We start from the raw sequence: 18,953 nt of genomic DNA on the forward strand, positions 1-18,953 counted from the left end.
TTAGTGTGGGAACAAAAAACAAGTTCTTTAAAAGAGCAGGCCATTGACCCTTTTCTTGTTTAATGCAGCGGTCAGCAAAGTCTGTAGCACCACTCAGTCATGTTCCCATATTTATGATCCTTCCAAGAAGACAAACATGATGGAAACTGTTGAGAATGTTATTGTTAAATTGGAAAACACTTGAATACAAGGGTCTTAAGACAAGCAGTGCATTTTTAGTCATGCTGTTTTTTTTTTTGTCACGAGTTAACTTTTAATAAACTAAATAAATAAATAAAAAATTTAATATGTAAAAGTTAAAAAAATACACTTTTCAAATGTGTTGTTGTACTTTAGTTCATCTAAAATTAGTAAGATGTACCATTACATTGCTCTAAATGATTAAAAACAGCATGGATTTTCTGACATTTAACTAATTTACATCAGTACAGTTGTTTAACAATAATATATTACAGATATTGTTTTCAAAATTCCTAATTATTGCTTAAATATTAGTACTCAAAAGACCAATTGCAAGTATAGCCAAAGCAAAACACATATTTATGTATGGTCATTAAAACTGGTAGTTACCATTTTAACACCCACAGTCATTTGGTGTGATGTAATAATTTTTTAACTAACATAATTTTTAACTAATGCTTGAAAACAAAACATTTTCTTCAACAAGTTGTTTTCTAAAGATCACTTATAATGTTTTAAGTAGGCCTCCAGTTATTAGTTCTTAGTGTCACCTTTGATAAGAAGAGTACAGAGGGTTTTCCACATACTAGAGATAAGGTAAGAGAAGGCAAGTTCATTTGTATAGCACACAGAGACATTAATATATGAAAGGAAAAAAATGTTCCATTAAAAAAATACCAAATTATTTAGAAAATGGAATGAAAGAATGGAAAATTAACTATTAATGTTTAGATAGCACATTCAGCGGCCACTAAACAAATGAGTTTTAATGTAAATTTAAAGCAACTAAGGATTCCAGACCTTTTACTGTTTTCTGGGAGTTTATTCCAGATTTGTGGATTATAAAAACAAAACCTTGCTTTCCCAATGTTTTGTCCTGTTTCTGGGTGTGCAGAACAGATTTGAACATATAGACCTGTGTGGTCTGGGTGCCTGGTACAATGACAACATGCCTGTAATGTATTTTGGAATAAGACTAATAGAAGTATTTTAAGGTCTATCCTCTGAGATAGACGGAGCAAGTGTAAAGTTTTTAGCGCCGACTGGTGTGCCCCACTTTCTTTGTTAAGGCACCGGTAATAATGAGAGCATTTTAGGCAGACCTCTGAAGAAATCTTAGTAATAAATTCCACTAAAGATTTACTTGTTTATCAACCTTCGGCTAAAACATTAGTCCTTTAATCCTAGAGATGTTCAATAGATGACAGGACGTAAACTTTGTTACTGTGTTTATGAGCATCTGAATGTTCAGGTCTGACTCCATCACTACACCTAAAGCCTTATTGGTGGTTTGTAGCTGGATTGACTGAAGCTGTGTGCTAACTTTTTGAACACTCTTACCTTGGTCCAAAAACTATCGATTTAGTTTTGTTTAATTCAGCTGAAGGAAATTTGGGCACCATGCATTGATTTCTTCTATGCATTTACCCAGTGCTTGAATGGGTCTGTAGTCACCTGGTAACATTGTAATGTACAACTGTCTGCATAGTTATGGTAAGTTGTGTTGCTGTTTATAAAGATCCGGGTTAGGGGGAGCATGTAGAGGGGCCCTATACTATCACTGAGACTTTCACTGAAAAGGGTAAGGCTGAATTGACTGACAATTTACCTAACAGATCCTGTAAAAAAATAAGATAAACAACATAAATAATCACCAACTGGTTTACAAAAAAATAACAAGCAAGGCAATACAAATCTGCAGATCTGTGTGCAAGTATAATATCCATATATACATAATATATATAATATCCATGGGAAAGCTTTATGGCCTCATAGATTTCAAACAGACTAAGAGTTGGTGGAAGCTAGTTTCTGCCTTGAAAATGTAACATAGCTTTGCTAAAGGACAGTACTTCCTCCACATATATCCTCCATGACAAACCAGAATACTAACAGGATGGATAAACCATGCTGATTGAAACATTCATCAACTCCATTTTTTGTATGGGTTGATAATGAGTGTGTTAACAACCGTTTAGTCCTTTAAGACTTCCAAAGTTACAGATCAAAGGGATTGCTCATCATTTCCTGAATCACAAATCAAGGCTGTTATACAGGGCTGTTTCTTTTACCTTTTAATCTGAGAGTTTGACCTGTGTACCAGACCAAATTAGCATATCAGTGTTTATGTCCCTGGGATTGCTGTTGCTATCACAGTGATTGATTTGCATATTGATCACATCAGATCCAGAGTCCATTGCAAGCTAAGACCGACACTATCCAAGCTGAAAAACAACTTTCAAACAGAATGTTTTAAATTTCCAGGCAGACAATAAATAAATGAGTTGAATAAAAAAGAGAAAATTTTATTTTACATTTATTTTCAGGATGATCAATAATTTTTTTCCCTTCCTGTTTCTCGGGCTGTCAAATAATGTAGTCAGCTAGAGTGAGAGCCATTGAAAGTCTATTGTGTTTTTAATTGTTGTCTGTTTTTCAAGGTGGTTCTAATTAAAACAGCATTAGAAAGGATAAAATATCCTTTTTATTTGGCACAAAATAAGAAGCTCTAAATTGTAAAAAAAAAAAAACAAAAAAAAAAACTTTAGCCTCATAATCAAACCATATTTTATAGCCATATTATCTCATACAAGTGGGGCCAAATAAGGTGCTGTAATTGTGCCCCCATGATAATGCTTCCCTGGGCAGGGAGCCAAAACTCCTCATTTTAAAAACAGCAATGCCCAAACCTGACAGTAGCTCATAAACTAAGCCCAGTAAACATCTGAAAAAAGCTCACATAAGCACAGAATCTGCGTCAAGGCTTTGTTCTGCGCTCCTGATCAATCAATAGTTACTAATGATCCACAGACCTGTTGACACCTGCAGATATACTGGCTTCCCAGAGAATGTCTGGCATGATTAATCCACTCACAAACATCCCATTGCACAACCAATGATAAAATCAAATTAAGATTTCTTTAAAATATTCTCGTGACCTTCATCATAGATGAATGACATGATCATTTTTTTCTAGCATTAAGCTGCTAAATAGATTAATGTTTTTTGTTTTCACAGCACTTCCTTTCAGACAGGCCTTTCTCAGAAATTGAAGGCAGATGACAAAATTCAATAGGGGGCGCCCTTTGCTGAATGCCTGAGTATATAAATGTTTCTTTTTGCAGATACCTGGTTACTGGGAGCCAAGATAGACATCAGAGAGCTGAATGCTTTGTAGCTCTCCCTGCAGGAGTGGTGAGATATTTTTTATATTCATCTGTCGACATTTGAAGAAAAGCGAAGTTTAAACATGTTTACCTCTGTTTATTACTGAAAGATACAGACCTTTAAATAGTTATTTTGTGCAAACTCATCATTCAAGTAGTATTCTAAATAGATGCCACTTTCTTCATTTTTGCTACTTCTACAGCACCTCTGAGGGTGTATGTGTTCAGTGTTAGTGAATGAACAAGGAAGATTGTGATGCAGAACAGCAGTTGCAGAAAAAAAATATTTTTTTATGGTTGGGTGGACATGTGAGAACATTTAGAAAGTGGGCTGCTTATCTGAAATAGAGGGAGGGTCATTTGCCGTCCAAGCTTCAATCCAGTCTGGACCAGTTTACTTACAGCAGAAAATCTGAGATGCTATTAGTTTTTTTTAGTTTTTTTAAGAAATAGTGTGTGTAAATGGCCAGCAGCTGTGTGGCAGCAAGAATTTTAATAATTGACCCTAATCTATTAGGATAAACAGCATTTTTGGAACGTTAAGTTTGAAAACAACCAGAAAAGAATGCAAAGCAGCTCCTGACTTAGAATTCTATCTTGTTGTCTCTTTCACAGTTTTCTCCAAATGGTGCAAAGTTAATAGCTTAGTCTAGTCATTTTATAAAAGCCAACCCTTCCAGGGATTTACTGACTTCAGTGATTAGCTGACATTATAACTCCACCCTTCCTCCTGCACTTCTCTTTTCACAGATAAATAATCCGTCCCTCCTCATCCTGAGTGTCAGTCGGGGAGGCTCCCTCTGCACTCTTCCAGCTTTCTTCTCTTTGCCTTTTCTTTCTTAAGTTCCCCCTCTGCCCCGCTGCCATGGCTCCAACCCTTGCCACAGCCTTCAGCAGGCGCTGGTGGATGGCAGTGACCGCCATTATTGAGAACCTGTTCTTCTCTGCTGTGCTGCTGGGATGGGGATCACTCCTCATCATGCTGAAGTCAGAGGGCTTCTACTCCTATCTTTGCAATGATGAAGGTGAGTCTCAGATTGCATTCCCACTATCAGCTTTATTTTGCAACATATTTTATTTCTGACAACAGTTGTTTTTAACTTTGAGTAAGCATGTAGACATTAAGGTTGTAAATTTGATCTCAAAACACTCCCTCAAAGAAAAGTAATAGGGCTTATTATATTTATTGATATTATACCATTGAAAAATACTTTATTTCAGGAAATGTCAGGCAACACAGCTGCTTTTATGTCTCCCTCATTGTTTGTAAGTAAAATGTTTATCTATTCAGGTGTCCCATATTGTTTTAGGGACTCCGAGGTTGTAACCAGATCAGGTGAATTGGAGTAAGGAAGGATGCAGGTTGGCAAAGTGGTTGAAAGCAGTATAGAAAGAAACAAAAGATGTAGTCTCTTGACTGAAAGGGGTTATCTTATTTTGCTGTGCTTAGTCTCTGTTACAGTAAAAGAGAAGGACAAGAGCTTAGAGACAACAGATACATTAAGAATGGACCCTGTCAACTTTCAATTTGTAGCACTTTTAAGATCATTTTTAGGCAACACTGAAAAAAGTTGTAGCTCTTTCAGTATTTTTTTCTGAGAAGTGTTTTTTTTCCTTCTTAATTAATTTACCTTCTTTAAAATTGAATTCTCTGTTTTGCTATTTGCTTCCAAGGACTGACATTGCATTAATGCAAAAAACACATATGGGTCCAGTCAGTTATTTTAAAAGAGGTTTAGCAAAAATGGGTGGAGGTAGAACTATTTTATTTTGCCGTAGAATTAGTTTTAAAGAAATTTACTATCAACTTTGGTTGCATTTTATTTGGGAATATTTTGAACTGTATGTTGATGTTAACTGAAATTGTTTTCTCCTATTTGGGGGCTGAGCTTAAGGATAATTATAGATTTTTATAGATTGCTGAAAATCAAAAGCTGTTTATTCTGTTATGGGAAACTTTCTTGTCAGGAACAACATATCTGCATGTTTTAGGTATTTCCCTGCAGCCACACACCTTTCTTTAATAAATGGGTAATTAACAGGCCTCTGCAGTCCTTAACTGTTGTCTAGGATGGTATTTTGCGTATATTCTATAAAAAGAACTCAACTGTGATCTAATTTATCAGAGCATCTCTCTTCACGTTTGCAATGCCTTTTATGTGGCAAGTGCAAAAAAAAATGCAAACTCTTTATGGCTTTCTTTAGCCAACAAATTTCTTCCTGAAATGCACAACCAGTAGTAGTCCGTCTTGTTCTATGCAATTCAAAATTTGATAACAATTCAATTAGGTTTATTTATATAGTGGCAATTCAATCTGAAGGGGCTTTACAGAGACAGTTTGACCAGGTTTTCTATCTAAGGAAGTCAGCTGACTTCATTGAGTCTTTGACTTTGCAGGATTTGCTTTTCCTTGATTAGCAGACATTTGCTTCTATTGCGTAATTGACTCCACAGCAATTCCTTAAACTGAGCATGCATGCAGCAGAAGTGGAGAGGAAAAATTAACTGCAACATATGGTGGAATTTTATTCATTGTTCTATTCCAATCCATTTACCACTGAGTTTTATAAAAAAATAAAAAAATAAATAAATAATGAAATGATACAGATCATTTCACACCACCTCACAATTAAGTGGATCCCAATAAGTTACACTAAAGCTTGTGGTTTAATGCCATAAAGAAGAATAAGACCTGCAAGCACTTGTGCATCTCATAGCTGTTTCTACTGAGATCTACAACATCAGTTTTATCTCACTCTGATGACATAAGAAAAGAAAGAAATCCATCTCAGCTCTTTTTAGACATGTGATGTATAAACGAGGAACAGAGAGTTCCACATCAGGCCTTTATTACCAGTTATATGGAAGTTTAAAGAGTGGCGATAAAGACGAAGGAAGGTTTAAAGTCTGATAGAAAAGTGATGAGGCGGTGAAGTTAGATGACCTGTGCGGGAGATGATTATAAAATCTAGATCTAACAGATAGCAGTGTGGTTCAGGAGTGGTTTTCTTTGTGCAAACACGGGGTTCGAGTGAGTGTAAGTTGTGCAACAGCAGAAAAACATATGGTTTAGTATGAGTTCATGTTGCAACTGCAGATTTGTACTATTCAACAAAGACACACAGCATTCACATTTACAGGATGTAGAGAAGTTCTATAATATGAGCTCCTGCAGAAAAAACTGTCATGGTTTCATGCAGGCTGGTTGTTACAGGAAAGGCAGTGCCCCAGGCTGCTCTACCAGTTAATGTCTTCTTGGACTTTTGTTCCTTTTTCACATTACAGCTTGCTGGTTCTGATAACACGCTTCAGTTTATTGCCTCAGCCAGTTAATCATGTTTGCATCCCACACATATATTCTAAAGTCTGAATAAAACCCAGACAACCTTTCTGCCTGAAAAGATTCAAGTCAAAAGTTATCTATGAGTTCCTGTTTATTTTTCTTCTTTCACTGCAGATTTTTTGCTGACATTTTGTATTTTCTAGTCTGAGGTTTACCACACAGATAACCCGAGATGAGCTCATTCCACATGTGATGACTATGTGTTGACAAATCAGGATCCTTTGAATAAACAGAAGTGCAAATGTTACATTTCATCAAATTTAGAAGTCATGAGTTCTCCTTCTTTTTTCCATACTCCCTTAAAATTATGTTCAAATGATATTTTAATGACATTTAAATGATTTAATAACTTGGTTATGTTCCACAGGTAACAGCTCCAGCTATAATCTGTCTCAACCTGCGGCGACGCCAGCATCCGATGACTTTTCAGATGAGTTCAAAGGGGATGATTCTGTAGTGGGTGTGGGAGATGGGGTGGAGATTAAGCACCTGGTACCTGAGGGACCCCTGAGGATGAACGGCTGGCTGATCTGCAAAGAACAAGACGAGATGCTGAATCTGGCTTTCACCATTGGCTCTTTCCTGCTCTCAGCCATTACGCTGCCACTGGGGATTGTCATGGATAAATATGGGCCTCGGAAACTTCGACTGCTGGGCAGGTGAACAAAAGAAACATTAGTTCATATTTCATATTAAAGAACGTTGTCCTGTGTTGTTCTCAAAGAACAAAAGAACAAAACTATTTAGCTTCTTTTGTGTTTGTTGTTTGAAAGGCTTAAACAAACTTCTATTTTCAGCACTTGCTTTGGCTTTTCCTGTCTACTCATGGCTTATGGGGCCTACAAACCAAATGGTGAGTCCATGTGATCCATCCGGTCCATTTTCCATATCTACATGTGATGTCGGATTGTTGGCAATCTAACAGCATTTCCTTTTCAGATCTCTCCGTTCTTATCTTCATTGCACTCACTTTCAACGGCTTCGGAGGCATGTGCATGACTTTCACCTCCCTTACAGTAAGTTGGCAAGCCACCTTCATCTGCTTTATAGTCTTCTTGCTGCAAAACCAATGCACTTGCTGCCTTTTGTTTGACCAGATGTGTACTAAATACCCCATGTGTCTGAAAATTATCCCCATCTCCGGCTCCCTGTTGGCTCACAATCCATATCCTGTTTGCATTCCACCCTTTGTCCTACTCTTCCCTTACATAATTTAAAACACTGAAATTAGACTTGCATCTATGCTTTAGGTATGAGGAAGGGCCATTGATTAGTATGACATGAGAATACAGTTGCATCAAAGGTTTTACATTTCGGGATTAGATGTGATTTGACAACGTAAACAAAATGTACAATTTCATGCTAATTGTAGCAGGAAAGCGAAAACTATGTTATCCAAGAAATAACAATTTCAAAAACATTTGGTAAGTGTGATATTCAGCTACACTCCTGAACAACCAATCGCTCATGAATTTACCTAATTATAGTTTAACTGGTGTTTAGTTTATTTTCAAAGAAAGTTCCAATAAAAATAGTTTAATTTCTCTCAGGCGTTCTGAAGGGAAACCGCAGGTTTTTGGCCACTTATCATTTTCATACTTCTTCAAAATTATCCACCATTTTTTGTTGATCCATCAAATACCTTTCAAATGAAATACATTACTGTTTGTGATAGCAAGAGTGTAATGCCGAAGTCTTGTTTTCATGACTGTCTCTGTACTCAAGAATAGCTACTGCACAAAACATCTCATTATACAGCAGGCACACCAGGACCAAAACAAGTGCTACATATCCTGGATGTTTTTCACTAAAATCTGAGTTCAGCCATAAATACAAAAGAACAGAAAAACAACTCATGCCCTTAATTAATTCAAGGAATCACTGGCTGGATGGCTCTATTCATTGGCATTCTTTTCCTACTGTGTTTCTCCCCCTGTTGCCTTCTCTCACCATCACTTCTAGCCTCTGATAACTCAGGAATTTGTGAAACTACCATGGCAATGCTCTTCACTGGAGAGGGGCTCTGCCCCAGTAAATCCCTATAAAGCGTCATTCCTCTCAGGCTAAATCATTCATCTCTACTGCTCAGTCTGTTAGAACCATTTAAATGTCCCATTAGCTGAAGCCTGAGTTTCCACCCTAATCATGAAACCATCTCTTTACCCTTGGACGCTGCTTCACCTTGTCTCCCTAACAACTCTCATATGGTATAAACAAGCGTTAGCATTTGGTTAATAATTAAACACAAGCTTGATCATTAGCTTTCTGAATATAGCTTCTCTGCAGAGAGCAAACCCAGCTAATGACCATTCAGACACACTCAGCAGGGCCAGATTTACCATTTAGCAGTGATTTATAGACTGTATGATACAACATGTTGGGTCACTTATGCAACAATTGATATATCTCTGTTGATTGAGTTTAACCAGCACTTTTGAATGAGCTTAGTGTTGGTAAATACAGTAAACTGGTTTCCTACCATAGCAACCCCCAATCCCCAGTCTTATGTAATTGAATGTGCTTGTTGTTGTTCAGCCACTTGAAAGCAGGACGGTTTGTGAATGCCTTTTTGTTGGTTGTGTCGCCCGATTTGTCCTCCAACTCTGTTACTCTAGTCTTCCCATTGGAGCTGTGGGTGTAAACAAAACAAAATGAAAAATGAACTCACTACCCGCTCCTTCTTGTGTGCACAGTTCCTGGTATCAGGACCAGTTCGAAGTATCTCCTCACCTCATTCATCCCCCCTGACTGTTTCAGCTGTGTAGACCCCATCAGTGCTGTATTGGACAGCTGTGTGTTTTGCTCTAACTTGTTTCATGTTGGTTTGTTGTGCTTTTATCTCCTCTGATTTTGAACCATATATTATTGCTGATAGGTCCCAACTGTGCCCTTTGACCCGCGCCTCATTGGGCATCAGTGTTATGGTGCCCCCATACTATTCCCTGTTTCCAAATAACCACAGCTGACATAACTATGATACTAGCAGTAGTTTGTTTAACCTTTGTGCTTACATTTACAGTGGAATAGACTTCATTTAACATATATCATTGAGTAGCAGCCAATTTCAATCGTATAGTATTGAAGCATATGTTGATACCCTGTGATTTCCCTTTTCTTTTTTTTAGCTCCCTAACATGTTTGGAAACCTTCGTTCTACCTTCATTGCTCTCATGATCGGCTCATATGCTTCATCTGCTGTCACTTTCCCTGGTGTCAAGGTAGGAGAAAGCATTTATTCTTATATATTAACTCATATGAATTACAACCAAATTGATAGCGAAATTAGAGAATGGATGAATGCAAATTGAGTTAACCTGCTGTTGTCTTAAAAAAATGCTTATTGAAGTATACTAGCCTACTAGAAACACCACTCTGGTGAGAGTTTTACATATATTAATCATAAGTATTAGAGTCATATCAATTATGGGGTTTTAATTTTATATGTTAATGTATATCTTCATTCTTTGTTTGCCCAATTAAAATAAATCAAAGCAAGACAATTTAATAATTAAGAGGTTGCCTTTTTTTAATTCAAGACTTTTTTTGCCCTACTACTATCTAAATAATAATTAGCTACATGTTAACATGTTTTTAAGCTATCAACAGATTTCTTGCCTCATTCTGTACCAATATTAAAGCACTATGTTTGGGAGAATTTGTGCAGTCCCTTTATTATGTTTGATATCTGGTAAAGACAAAATTCTAACAAGGTCAAAGTTTATTTTTTTTATTTTTCAAGCATTGACAGGAAAGAGTCTAGATAGGTAAATTATTATTTTTTATTTTATTTTATTTTTTAACATCGAAGCCTGTACTGAACCATCTGAAATAAATGACACTGTGGTTCCAATGGATGTTCCAAAAACCTCATCTCAGTCCCGAACTGAGACTGTCCTTGGCAGGGAATCAACTATCCATCCATCCATTGTTTATGCCTGCCTATTTGTGCAGAGTTTGCAGGGGAGCTGCTGCTTACCTCCAGTCTTGTGAAACCAATTACTTTTTAATAATGCTGGCATTTTTTAAAGGAAACAGCACAAACATCCAACGAAAAAATCATGACATTATTTATTGATAACTTGAAAAGGTTCACAGAGGAAGAAAATATATACAAATCTAAGCTTATATTTGTAATTTTGACCATATGGGGCTGAGAGAAAATCCCAAATAAATTTTATTTATACAATCATGACAGCCTTAAAAATAAATAGTCTCTTAAAGGAACTAAATAATTGTGAAAAAGTCTTACCAGAGCCACTACAAACAGTTTTATTCCACCAATTAACGACTGGATGGGGTTATCTTTATTGTTGTTGTTTGGTTGTTATTTCAATATAAACACCAAAATAAGTTAGTTAACAGATGAGAAATATATATTAGGTGATATGTTTAATATTTTAACTTATCACCTCAGAGATGATCAAGTTATACAAAATACTGTTATTTGAAGAGACTATTCTATGACTCTTTAGGGTCATAAGTGGTTTCAAAAAGTTTCAGGGTTTGTCCTTTATTGTGAACAGGTCCTGTATGATTTTGGTGCAACGTTCATTACCATTCTTGTGGTGTGGGCTTGTTGTGCTGGTCTTGTCTTCCTGAACTGCTTCTTTAACTGGCCGCTGGAGCCCTTCCCTGGACCTGAAGATATGGACTACACGTTAGTAGACCGATTGCACACAGTTGCATATTTACAATCAAAAATACACCTCATACATTAATCCTACTCCCACTGAGTTTAATCAAAGAAAGATTATGTATTTTTATTCTCCCCTCTGCTTTCTCAGTGTAAAGATCAAGTTCAGCTGGCTGGGTTTTGACCATAAGATCACAGGGAAGCAGTTCTACCGCCAAGTAACCACAGTAGGCCGCCGTCTGAGCGTCAGCAACAATGTGAAACAGAAGGAGGTGGTCGCTAAAGATGGACGCACTCTCTGCCTTTCCACCATGGACCTGGAAATGGACTGCAAGCCTGAGGAAGAATGTAAGAGTACAGTGTGAATACAAATCTTTAAAGGATCAAGTTTAAAAAAAAGTTATTTAGTTTGTTTGTCTTGTCTCTCAATCCCTTGTGTTTCTTGTCTGCAGCCGAATCTTTTCTGAAGAGCATCATGAGCCCTATTTTCTTGCTCAGCGCGCTGACCATGTGCATCACTCAGCTCCGTCTCTTGTTCTACATGGGGGCCATGAACAGCGTCCTGGAGGTGCTATGTGGTGGAGACCTCAACACAGGTCTGCTTGCATCTCCTTCTGACACGTCTGTCTTCATTCAATTAAAAAAAAAACTCATAAAACAGCTTATATCATAATCTAAAAGCAACTGAATGCAACTTTTTAAATTTCAGTGGAAAGAATGGAAGTTGGTAAGACAAAAAAAACATATGGCTTTATTAGTAGTTTCCCTTAGTATTAGGTTGTTAGATATGCAGCTAATAACACATAGAGTCTAACTTTTGTTGTTTTCTCAGATGACTTAGACATCGTCCTTGTTATTAGCAGAGTAATGACGCAGCTTTAAGCTGAAGGAACCATTGGTTTATTCATTAACAACTTCACCAGAAGAATAAGCAGAACAAACATTTTCACATGACTCTTTTCATGTCTCACTGCTCCTGGAGTTACAAATAGCCCCTTTAATGGCAACATGTTGACTTTTGAACAACCTTGTTGCCCTCTAATATCTCACACAGCTTCGTAACCATATTGACTAACCATTAAGCCAGGTAGTGACATCACTCTCTCTTCTCCCATCATTTTGCTTTAACTAACTTTTTTCTTTTTCTTTTTTACATTGTCTCAGAAATGTCTTTTGGTATTCCCATAAACAACCCATAATAGTTTTATTTTTGTTTGATCTTCAGTGAGTCTGTACTCCTCCATCTTTGGTGTGCTGCAGCTGCTTTGTCTGATGACTACCCCAGTGATTGGTCAGATTATGGACTGGAAACTAAAGGACTGTGATGACGGAGAAGAGGACAAGAAACCTTTAAGCCAGTGGGTTGATACTAAGTGTTCAGCTTTCAGTCGCCACATCATAAAACAGACACATTCACAGAGTAGCTGTGGAAAAAATGAAAATGTTATTTTGTATGAAGTAAATTAATTTATTTTTAAGATAAAATTATAGTTTAAACCAGATATTTATATGCCATGTAAACAGATTTTTTCAGTCATGGTTTGACGATTAAGACTCAACCTTTTCAGTTTTATGGTCTGTTTGATTGCTAAAATTATGCATTTTGTTTGCATTTCAGATTTTACAGGCAAAGTATAAACAAAGTATAAATTTTATTGTAATTTACTTCAGGTAGAGAAATGTTCTATGTTTCAGAATATGTGCTTTGTTTTCCTTGCTTTTAGGCAAAAAAAAAAACTGAAAAAAATTATGAAGGTGTTTAATATCCACAGTCTTGTAACGAGAAAGAAAGAAGGCATTGTCCTAAATGAAACTTAAAACAACTCTTACAATTTGCAAATGTACATAGATTAAGAGAACTTGATTTGTTTAATGGAAGTACTCTGCTGGTTGGTAGTCTTAGAGCAAAGAAGTTTTCTTCATTTCACAAAATAGCTGCAAGAAAATGTTGTAAATATCAAGAAAACATTTAAAGACAATGGAGGATAAGTTAAAATGAGGGTACAGTTGGTATTTCAGAATGGACAATATCATCAGCAAACAAGCAAATCCCCTACATGTTGGTTTAAGGATGAGGGTTGTTGTTTTAAAGTAGCCAAGATGAAGCTGAAATTCAGTTCCGGAGAAAAGCTAACGCCTGAGCTGAAAGCATGTGTGAAAGCAATGCACACTATCAACCTGACTCTGTTATATTAGTTCTGTCAACCCTTAGCAAAAAGTAGTTTATTCAAGGATACTAAAAGTGCACTAACTTCATACTTAAAATCAGGCAGTACACTTAGAGTTTGCTTATTCTAAACTATATTTCATATACTTTACAATAGTATAGTCAAGTGTAGTTGACTATACTATTGTTTACTTTATTGTTTACTAAAGTATACTTTAAGTATACTTTAGTAAACTTAAAAATGTCCCAATTTAGTTTGAAGAACTATTACTTTAGTAATACTTCAATTACACTAAAGTTCATTGTTCAGGTATACTTTCTAAACTCATACTTATACTTAAGTATTCTTAATAGAATTTACTTCAAGTATACTACTATTTGCTAAGGGAAAGCTCTAGTGGGGAGTCTGGTAATAGGATCCATTTATATGGCATATGGACATTTCTGGTTTTAACTGCATATCTTATAGTTAATAAGACAGCCTTATTTCAGTTATTGATCATTTTTATTGATATGTAAAATGTAAACATGAGATTACTGCCCATTAATGCAACATATTTTCTCTTAAACTCTAGAGGGGAAAGCAAAACAAAGCGCAGAGACAAAAAGACCCAGAAAGTGACCAACGCTCTGAGAGCATTCGTCCTCACAAACATGCTTTTGGTAGGATTTGGTATCACCTGTTTGATACCGAACCTCCAAATACAGGTGAGTAGCTAATCAGATGTTAACCATGTTGGATGTTTGTTTTCTTCATATGTCCATATGCAAAGCTGACTTTACTGTACCAAGCTAAAAATAGATGTCGCCATGTTGTTTTCAGATGTTTTAAGTCTGATTTTAATTGAAGAGCTTTTGGATGTAAAACCATTATTATAAACAATCATTTGTTCTGCTCTCCTCAGATCGTCTCTTTCATCTTACATACTGTAGTGAGGGGATTCATTCACTCTGCTGTCGGGGGCCTTTATGCTGCCGTGTGAGTATTTTAACTTCTTATGCAAAGCTACATTTTGATGCAAGAGAAATATGCAAACTAATTTTGGATCAACTTTCAGTGCATATGGACTGTTATGATGTTAGCTGCCCCCATGTGGAGGGTGCTTCAAAGGGAGAAACTAAAGTGATACTCTTTGCCTTTTCAGGTATCCCTCATCTCAGTTTGGCAGTTTAACAGGGATGCAGTCTCTAGCCAGTGCTGTGTTTGCTTTGCTGCAGCAGCCCCTGTTTTTGGGCATGATGGGACCACTTGGAGGAGACCCATTCTGGGTAGGAATACTCACCCACTCAAACACAGTCAGCTTCAAAACACACGAATGGTCTTTCAAAAGGATTTGTGACTAGTGACTTTAAAAAAAAAAAAAGATTTAGGCCATTCATTTGGATTTTTAATTAATTTTCTTAGAAGTACAACATGAAGAGGCTGGTCAGATGGAACCAAAAATCGAACTTAGAAGTTGCATTGCACGTAAATTTTGCAAAGTGCAGCACTAACAATAATAGTCAACTTTGAGGTGATTGCAAGTGTGCATTAAAACAAAATTTCCTCCTGCATTTAACCCATCCCTTATTGAACAATAGGCAGCTTGCAGCAGATGGGACCCAGAGTGGCGGTCTGTCGGGTTTTTAACGGGGTACCTGCAGATTTCTTCTAATAGTTATCACTTTACTCTAATTCCTACGCACCACTCCCTTACATGTTTTTTTGCTGCCTAAGAACCAAGAAGACAACCAACAAATTTACTTTCATGAGTGGAGCATTACGGCATCCACTAAAGTACCCCACTTGTTTTATATATAAAAAAAAAGCTTTATTAGAAAATTCTTTGGGTTATTTCAAACCCAATGGATAAATAGATTGGATTAAAAGACAGAGGAAAAAAGGGAGACATTTTTGGAAAAAAATTAAAAGGGCTAAATTAATAAAGGAGAGATGGAAGAATGAGGAAAATAGAAGATTACTTTCTAAAAGTTCATTTCTACAGCTGCAGAAAGTGAAAAAGTCACTAAAAAGTACACTGTACCATTACAAGATATATTTAGTGGCAAAGAAAAATAAACCTAATATAGAAATATAGAAAAATAGAGTAAAATAGAGTATATCTGTATCAATTTTAATGTGTACAAACACCTGAATCCATCCCCTGTGTTTGAGAGCTTGTGTATATAAGGTAACTAATATTTACAGTGCTTCTTGATTCTCTTATTTATCGGGAAAGGGAAGATGTCCTGAGTGCAAAATATGCAAAGCTAGTGGATACTTAATTAAGCTAGAAGTAGAAACAAACCATATTAACTCCTTTGTAAAACATGTTTCTAGAGTGGAAAAAAACGACATGTGGAATAGTTCAACAATTTTACAAAATCACTGCAAAAACATATGCAAACCTTAAAATTTGCTATCTCTGCTTTTGTCCTCCAGGTTAACATTGGACTCCTTGTGCTCAGTTTGTTTGGCTTCTTGCTGCCTCTCTATCTGATCTGGTACAGGCGGACGCTCCATCAAGAACTAAAACAGAAAGCTGACGATGCCAAGATATACATCAAAATCAACGGCTCAGAGATCCCAGAGGCATTTGTTTAAAGGGAGATAGATATAGAAACATTGTGAAGAACAGACGTCTTAAAATGTTGAACACATAAACATCTCCATAAGGGAGACAAGATCCATTTTTTTATTCCCAAAAAAGAAAAAATGCTGGGATTGTTGCTGCAGGAATGCCTCCAACAGACAAATGATGAGAAAAAAAGTGAAAAACCCTCTGGAAATGAAGAGCAAATAGAAGGAGAAACAGAGAAAGGAAAGAGGCCTCGGTCATCTGTATCTCCCTGACTGACCTGCAGATTGTTTTCCAGCAGTTATTCTGCTTTAACTTGCCCCACTTGAGCAATAAAGGGATACATGGCCACCTGAGGCAGCAACAAGGTCACCTTCCCAACTTCTAAAAGTCAGAGGGTGATCCTATTGTTCTGTGTTTTCTCCAATGTATTAGATGTTAACTGCAAATCACCCAGATCAGATAGATAGCTGCTATTTAACAGTACATCTGCTGGATTTTCTCCCCGAGAGATTGTGTAAAGGAAATCTGGAGTAAGTAGGATGAGTAAGAGTCGAGACATGTTGCTGATGTTTCAAGGACAAACAGAAGAGACAGTCATATCTTTTTGTAAGGCTAACATTTGATGACAATATTCCAGCGGATTAGAGGCTACTGCAGTGCTGTGCAATTCCATTCAGAGGAAATCAGATAGATTACTCCTTTTAAATAGTCAATGTATGCTTAGAGTATTTATTTTATCGTTTTTTTTAGCTATAGATTTTTTTAATTTCACAAAAACACCTTTAAAATATACTTTTAATAAAAAAAGTGAGAATTAACTGATTGCATTTGCACACACATTCTACAGTTTGATTGACATGGCAACAGTGATTAACAGCATTTCCTAAAACGCTGCTGTTATTCAGATGTCTTAGCTTGAGTCAGCTTTCCCTCCGGTCTGTCTCCTTCTAGAGAGATTCAGCACTTTTATCCAACTTCCACACAAACCCAGCTCATGGTGGCACTTTCTCTGGATGATTGGCTTCAGATACCCCCCACCTCCCACCCATCCCTTTGCTATATGTGTATTTATTTTGGTGTACTGTAAGAGTGCAGTGCTGCAGCTATGTGTTTCTGTGCTGTTTTGTTTGCCTGGAGCTCCTACTACTCTGTACGAAGATAAAGTAGAGATATTTTGCTACACAGGTGTCTTTGTTTGATATGAAAGAATCTGTGGAAGTCAATAAAGATTTTTCTTTTTTTTTCACTGAAAACTCAAATTATATATATATTGTTTTTATGTTATTCTGAAACCAACCAGGAGATGGCAGCAGTCCAAGTATCTTTGGTCTTAGCAAGGTAAACAACTTTTCTACAGAAAAAAATATTTATACCCAGAATATAAAAAGGAAGCCCCATGCAAATGTTGCTAATGTTCAAGTGCACAAAGGGAATGAGATGTAATCTATAAATACCGCACATGTGGAAACTATGTGCATTTCTATGAAGGAAAGCATTGTTAAAGGAAAGCCTAAATAATTCACGTTATCTCACATTAAGATAAAAAAATCAACATCTTTACCTGTAAGCAATGTTTGAGACTTATGATGCCATAACCACTACCATGTGGCAGCAGCATTATAGTTTAGGAGAGCTTCTCCACAGTAGGGGAAGATAAGCTCGAAGATGACCCTTCTTTACAGCTATAAATCCATTCAGACTTGAAAATTAAGATTGAAAGGGTTTAAGTATACTTAAAAAAGAGGAAATAAATAGAAATTGTGATTTGATTGTGCAGAAAAATAAATCATTAAAAATGTTTGAAACTCCAGCTATCTAATGAAAAACCTAACACATGCTCAGGTGTGATCAGAATAGACTATTTTCTCACATCTAGGTGGCTGGTCTTTGCAAGTCTCGTCTCTGCTCTGCCACCTGAAATCACATTTTCACAAATTTTTATCACTTGAAGCCTACACCTCTCACCACTGGAGACGAGATGTGTTAAATCTTCACTCGCATCAGCGGTAGAGGGCTGATGAAACAACTGAAAACACGTGATCTTTGATTCAGTGTGTAATTAAAATTTAACCTTATCTTAACTTTGTCAAAATCTAATCTCTGAATATGTATTTTTCAACAAACTAATTACAGATATTTAAGGTTTTTTTGGTTTTTGTTTTGCATTAATGCAACATGTTTTTCTAATGTCTTTTAAACTAGCTTTGTTACTGAACTGATCATATTTTAGGGGGGTTACCCAGTTCTAATAACAACCATTAAACACTATCTACAAGTCTTATTGAAAAGAATCCTGAAAGAGGAAAAAAGGCCTTCAAGAGAGTCTGACATAAACAGGTTAAAATGATGGACTTGAATAGACAATTTTGCATCCGTCAGAATACAAATCATGTAAAGCATTTTCCATGCATTGCTTTACACAGTGACTCAGTGACTGTTTGCCTAAATAATTCATTCATGAGAAAACTGCATGAACGGAAGCCTTTGCTAATAAATCTAAGAACATATACATTGGTGCTCTTTAAATAAATGTATGCTTCTACATAACATATAAATTAAATTGAATTGGTTGAGTGCTGTGACAGACTGGCAACCATGTACAATGTGTACCCCGCTTCCTGATGGATGGATGGATGGATGGATGGATGGATGGATGGATGGATGGATGGATGGATGGATGGATGGATGGATGGACGTACAGACGGAAGGACACACGGACGGATGGATGGATTGATTGATGGATGGACAGATGGATGGATGGATGGACGGACGGACGGATGGATGGATGGACCAGTTGAACTTTACCTTAAATTAAATCGAAGACTCCAAAAATGACTGCAGACACAAATTGCCCCATAAAATATAAAAACTAATTCATAAAAAAACATGAATTATGTCCTC

The 18,953-nt window shown here is 36.5% G+C and overlaps 1 protein-coding gene across 2 annotated transcripts; it reads left to right on the forward strand.

The window, feature by feature from the left end:
* Positions 1-3,220: 3,220 nt before the first annotated feature.
* On the forward strand, positions 3,221-17,314 carry slc43a2b (solute carrier family 43 member 2b). Of its 2 annotated transcripts, XM_038273939.1 has the most exons (15): positions 3,221-3,375; positions 4,098-4,372; positions 7,059-7,350; positions 7,489-7,544; positions 7,631-7,707; positions 9,817-9,909; positions 11,215-11,348; positions 11,476-11,672; positions 11,777-11,920; positions 12,034-12,051; positions 12,550-12,682; positions 14,067-14,199; positions 14,397-14,470; positions 14,637-14,760; positions 15,914-17,314. In XM_038273939.1, the coding sequence occupies exons 2-15, from the start codon at positions 4,213-4,215 to the stop codon at positions 16,073-16,075; spliced, it is 1,797 nt and encodes a 598-aa protein (XP_038129867.1). In that variant the 5' UTR covers positions 3,221-3,375; positions 4,098-4,212; the 3' UTR covers positions 16,076-17,314. The 2 variants fall into 2 exon arrangements, with proteins under 2 accessions (XP_038129867.1, XP_038129868.1); XM_038273940.1 differs by lacking the exon at positions 12,034-12,051.
* Positions 17,315-18,953: the final 1,639 nt, after the last annotated feature.

Source organism: Cyprinodon tularosa, unplaced genomic scaffold, assembly GCF_016077235.1.
Source record: "Cyprinodon tularosa strain WSP-4 unplaced genomic scaffold, ASM1607723v1 ctg9, whole genome shotgun sequence".
Taxonomy (NCBI): domain Eukaryota; kingdom Metazoa; phylum Chordata; class Actinopteri; order Cyprinodontiformes; family Cyprinodontidae; genus Cyprinodon; species Cyprinodon tularosa.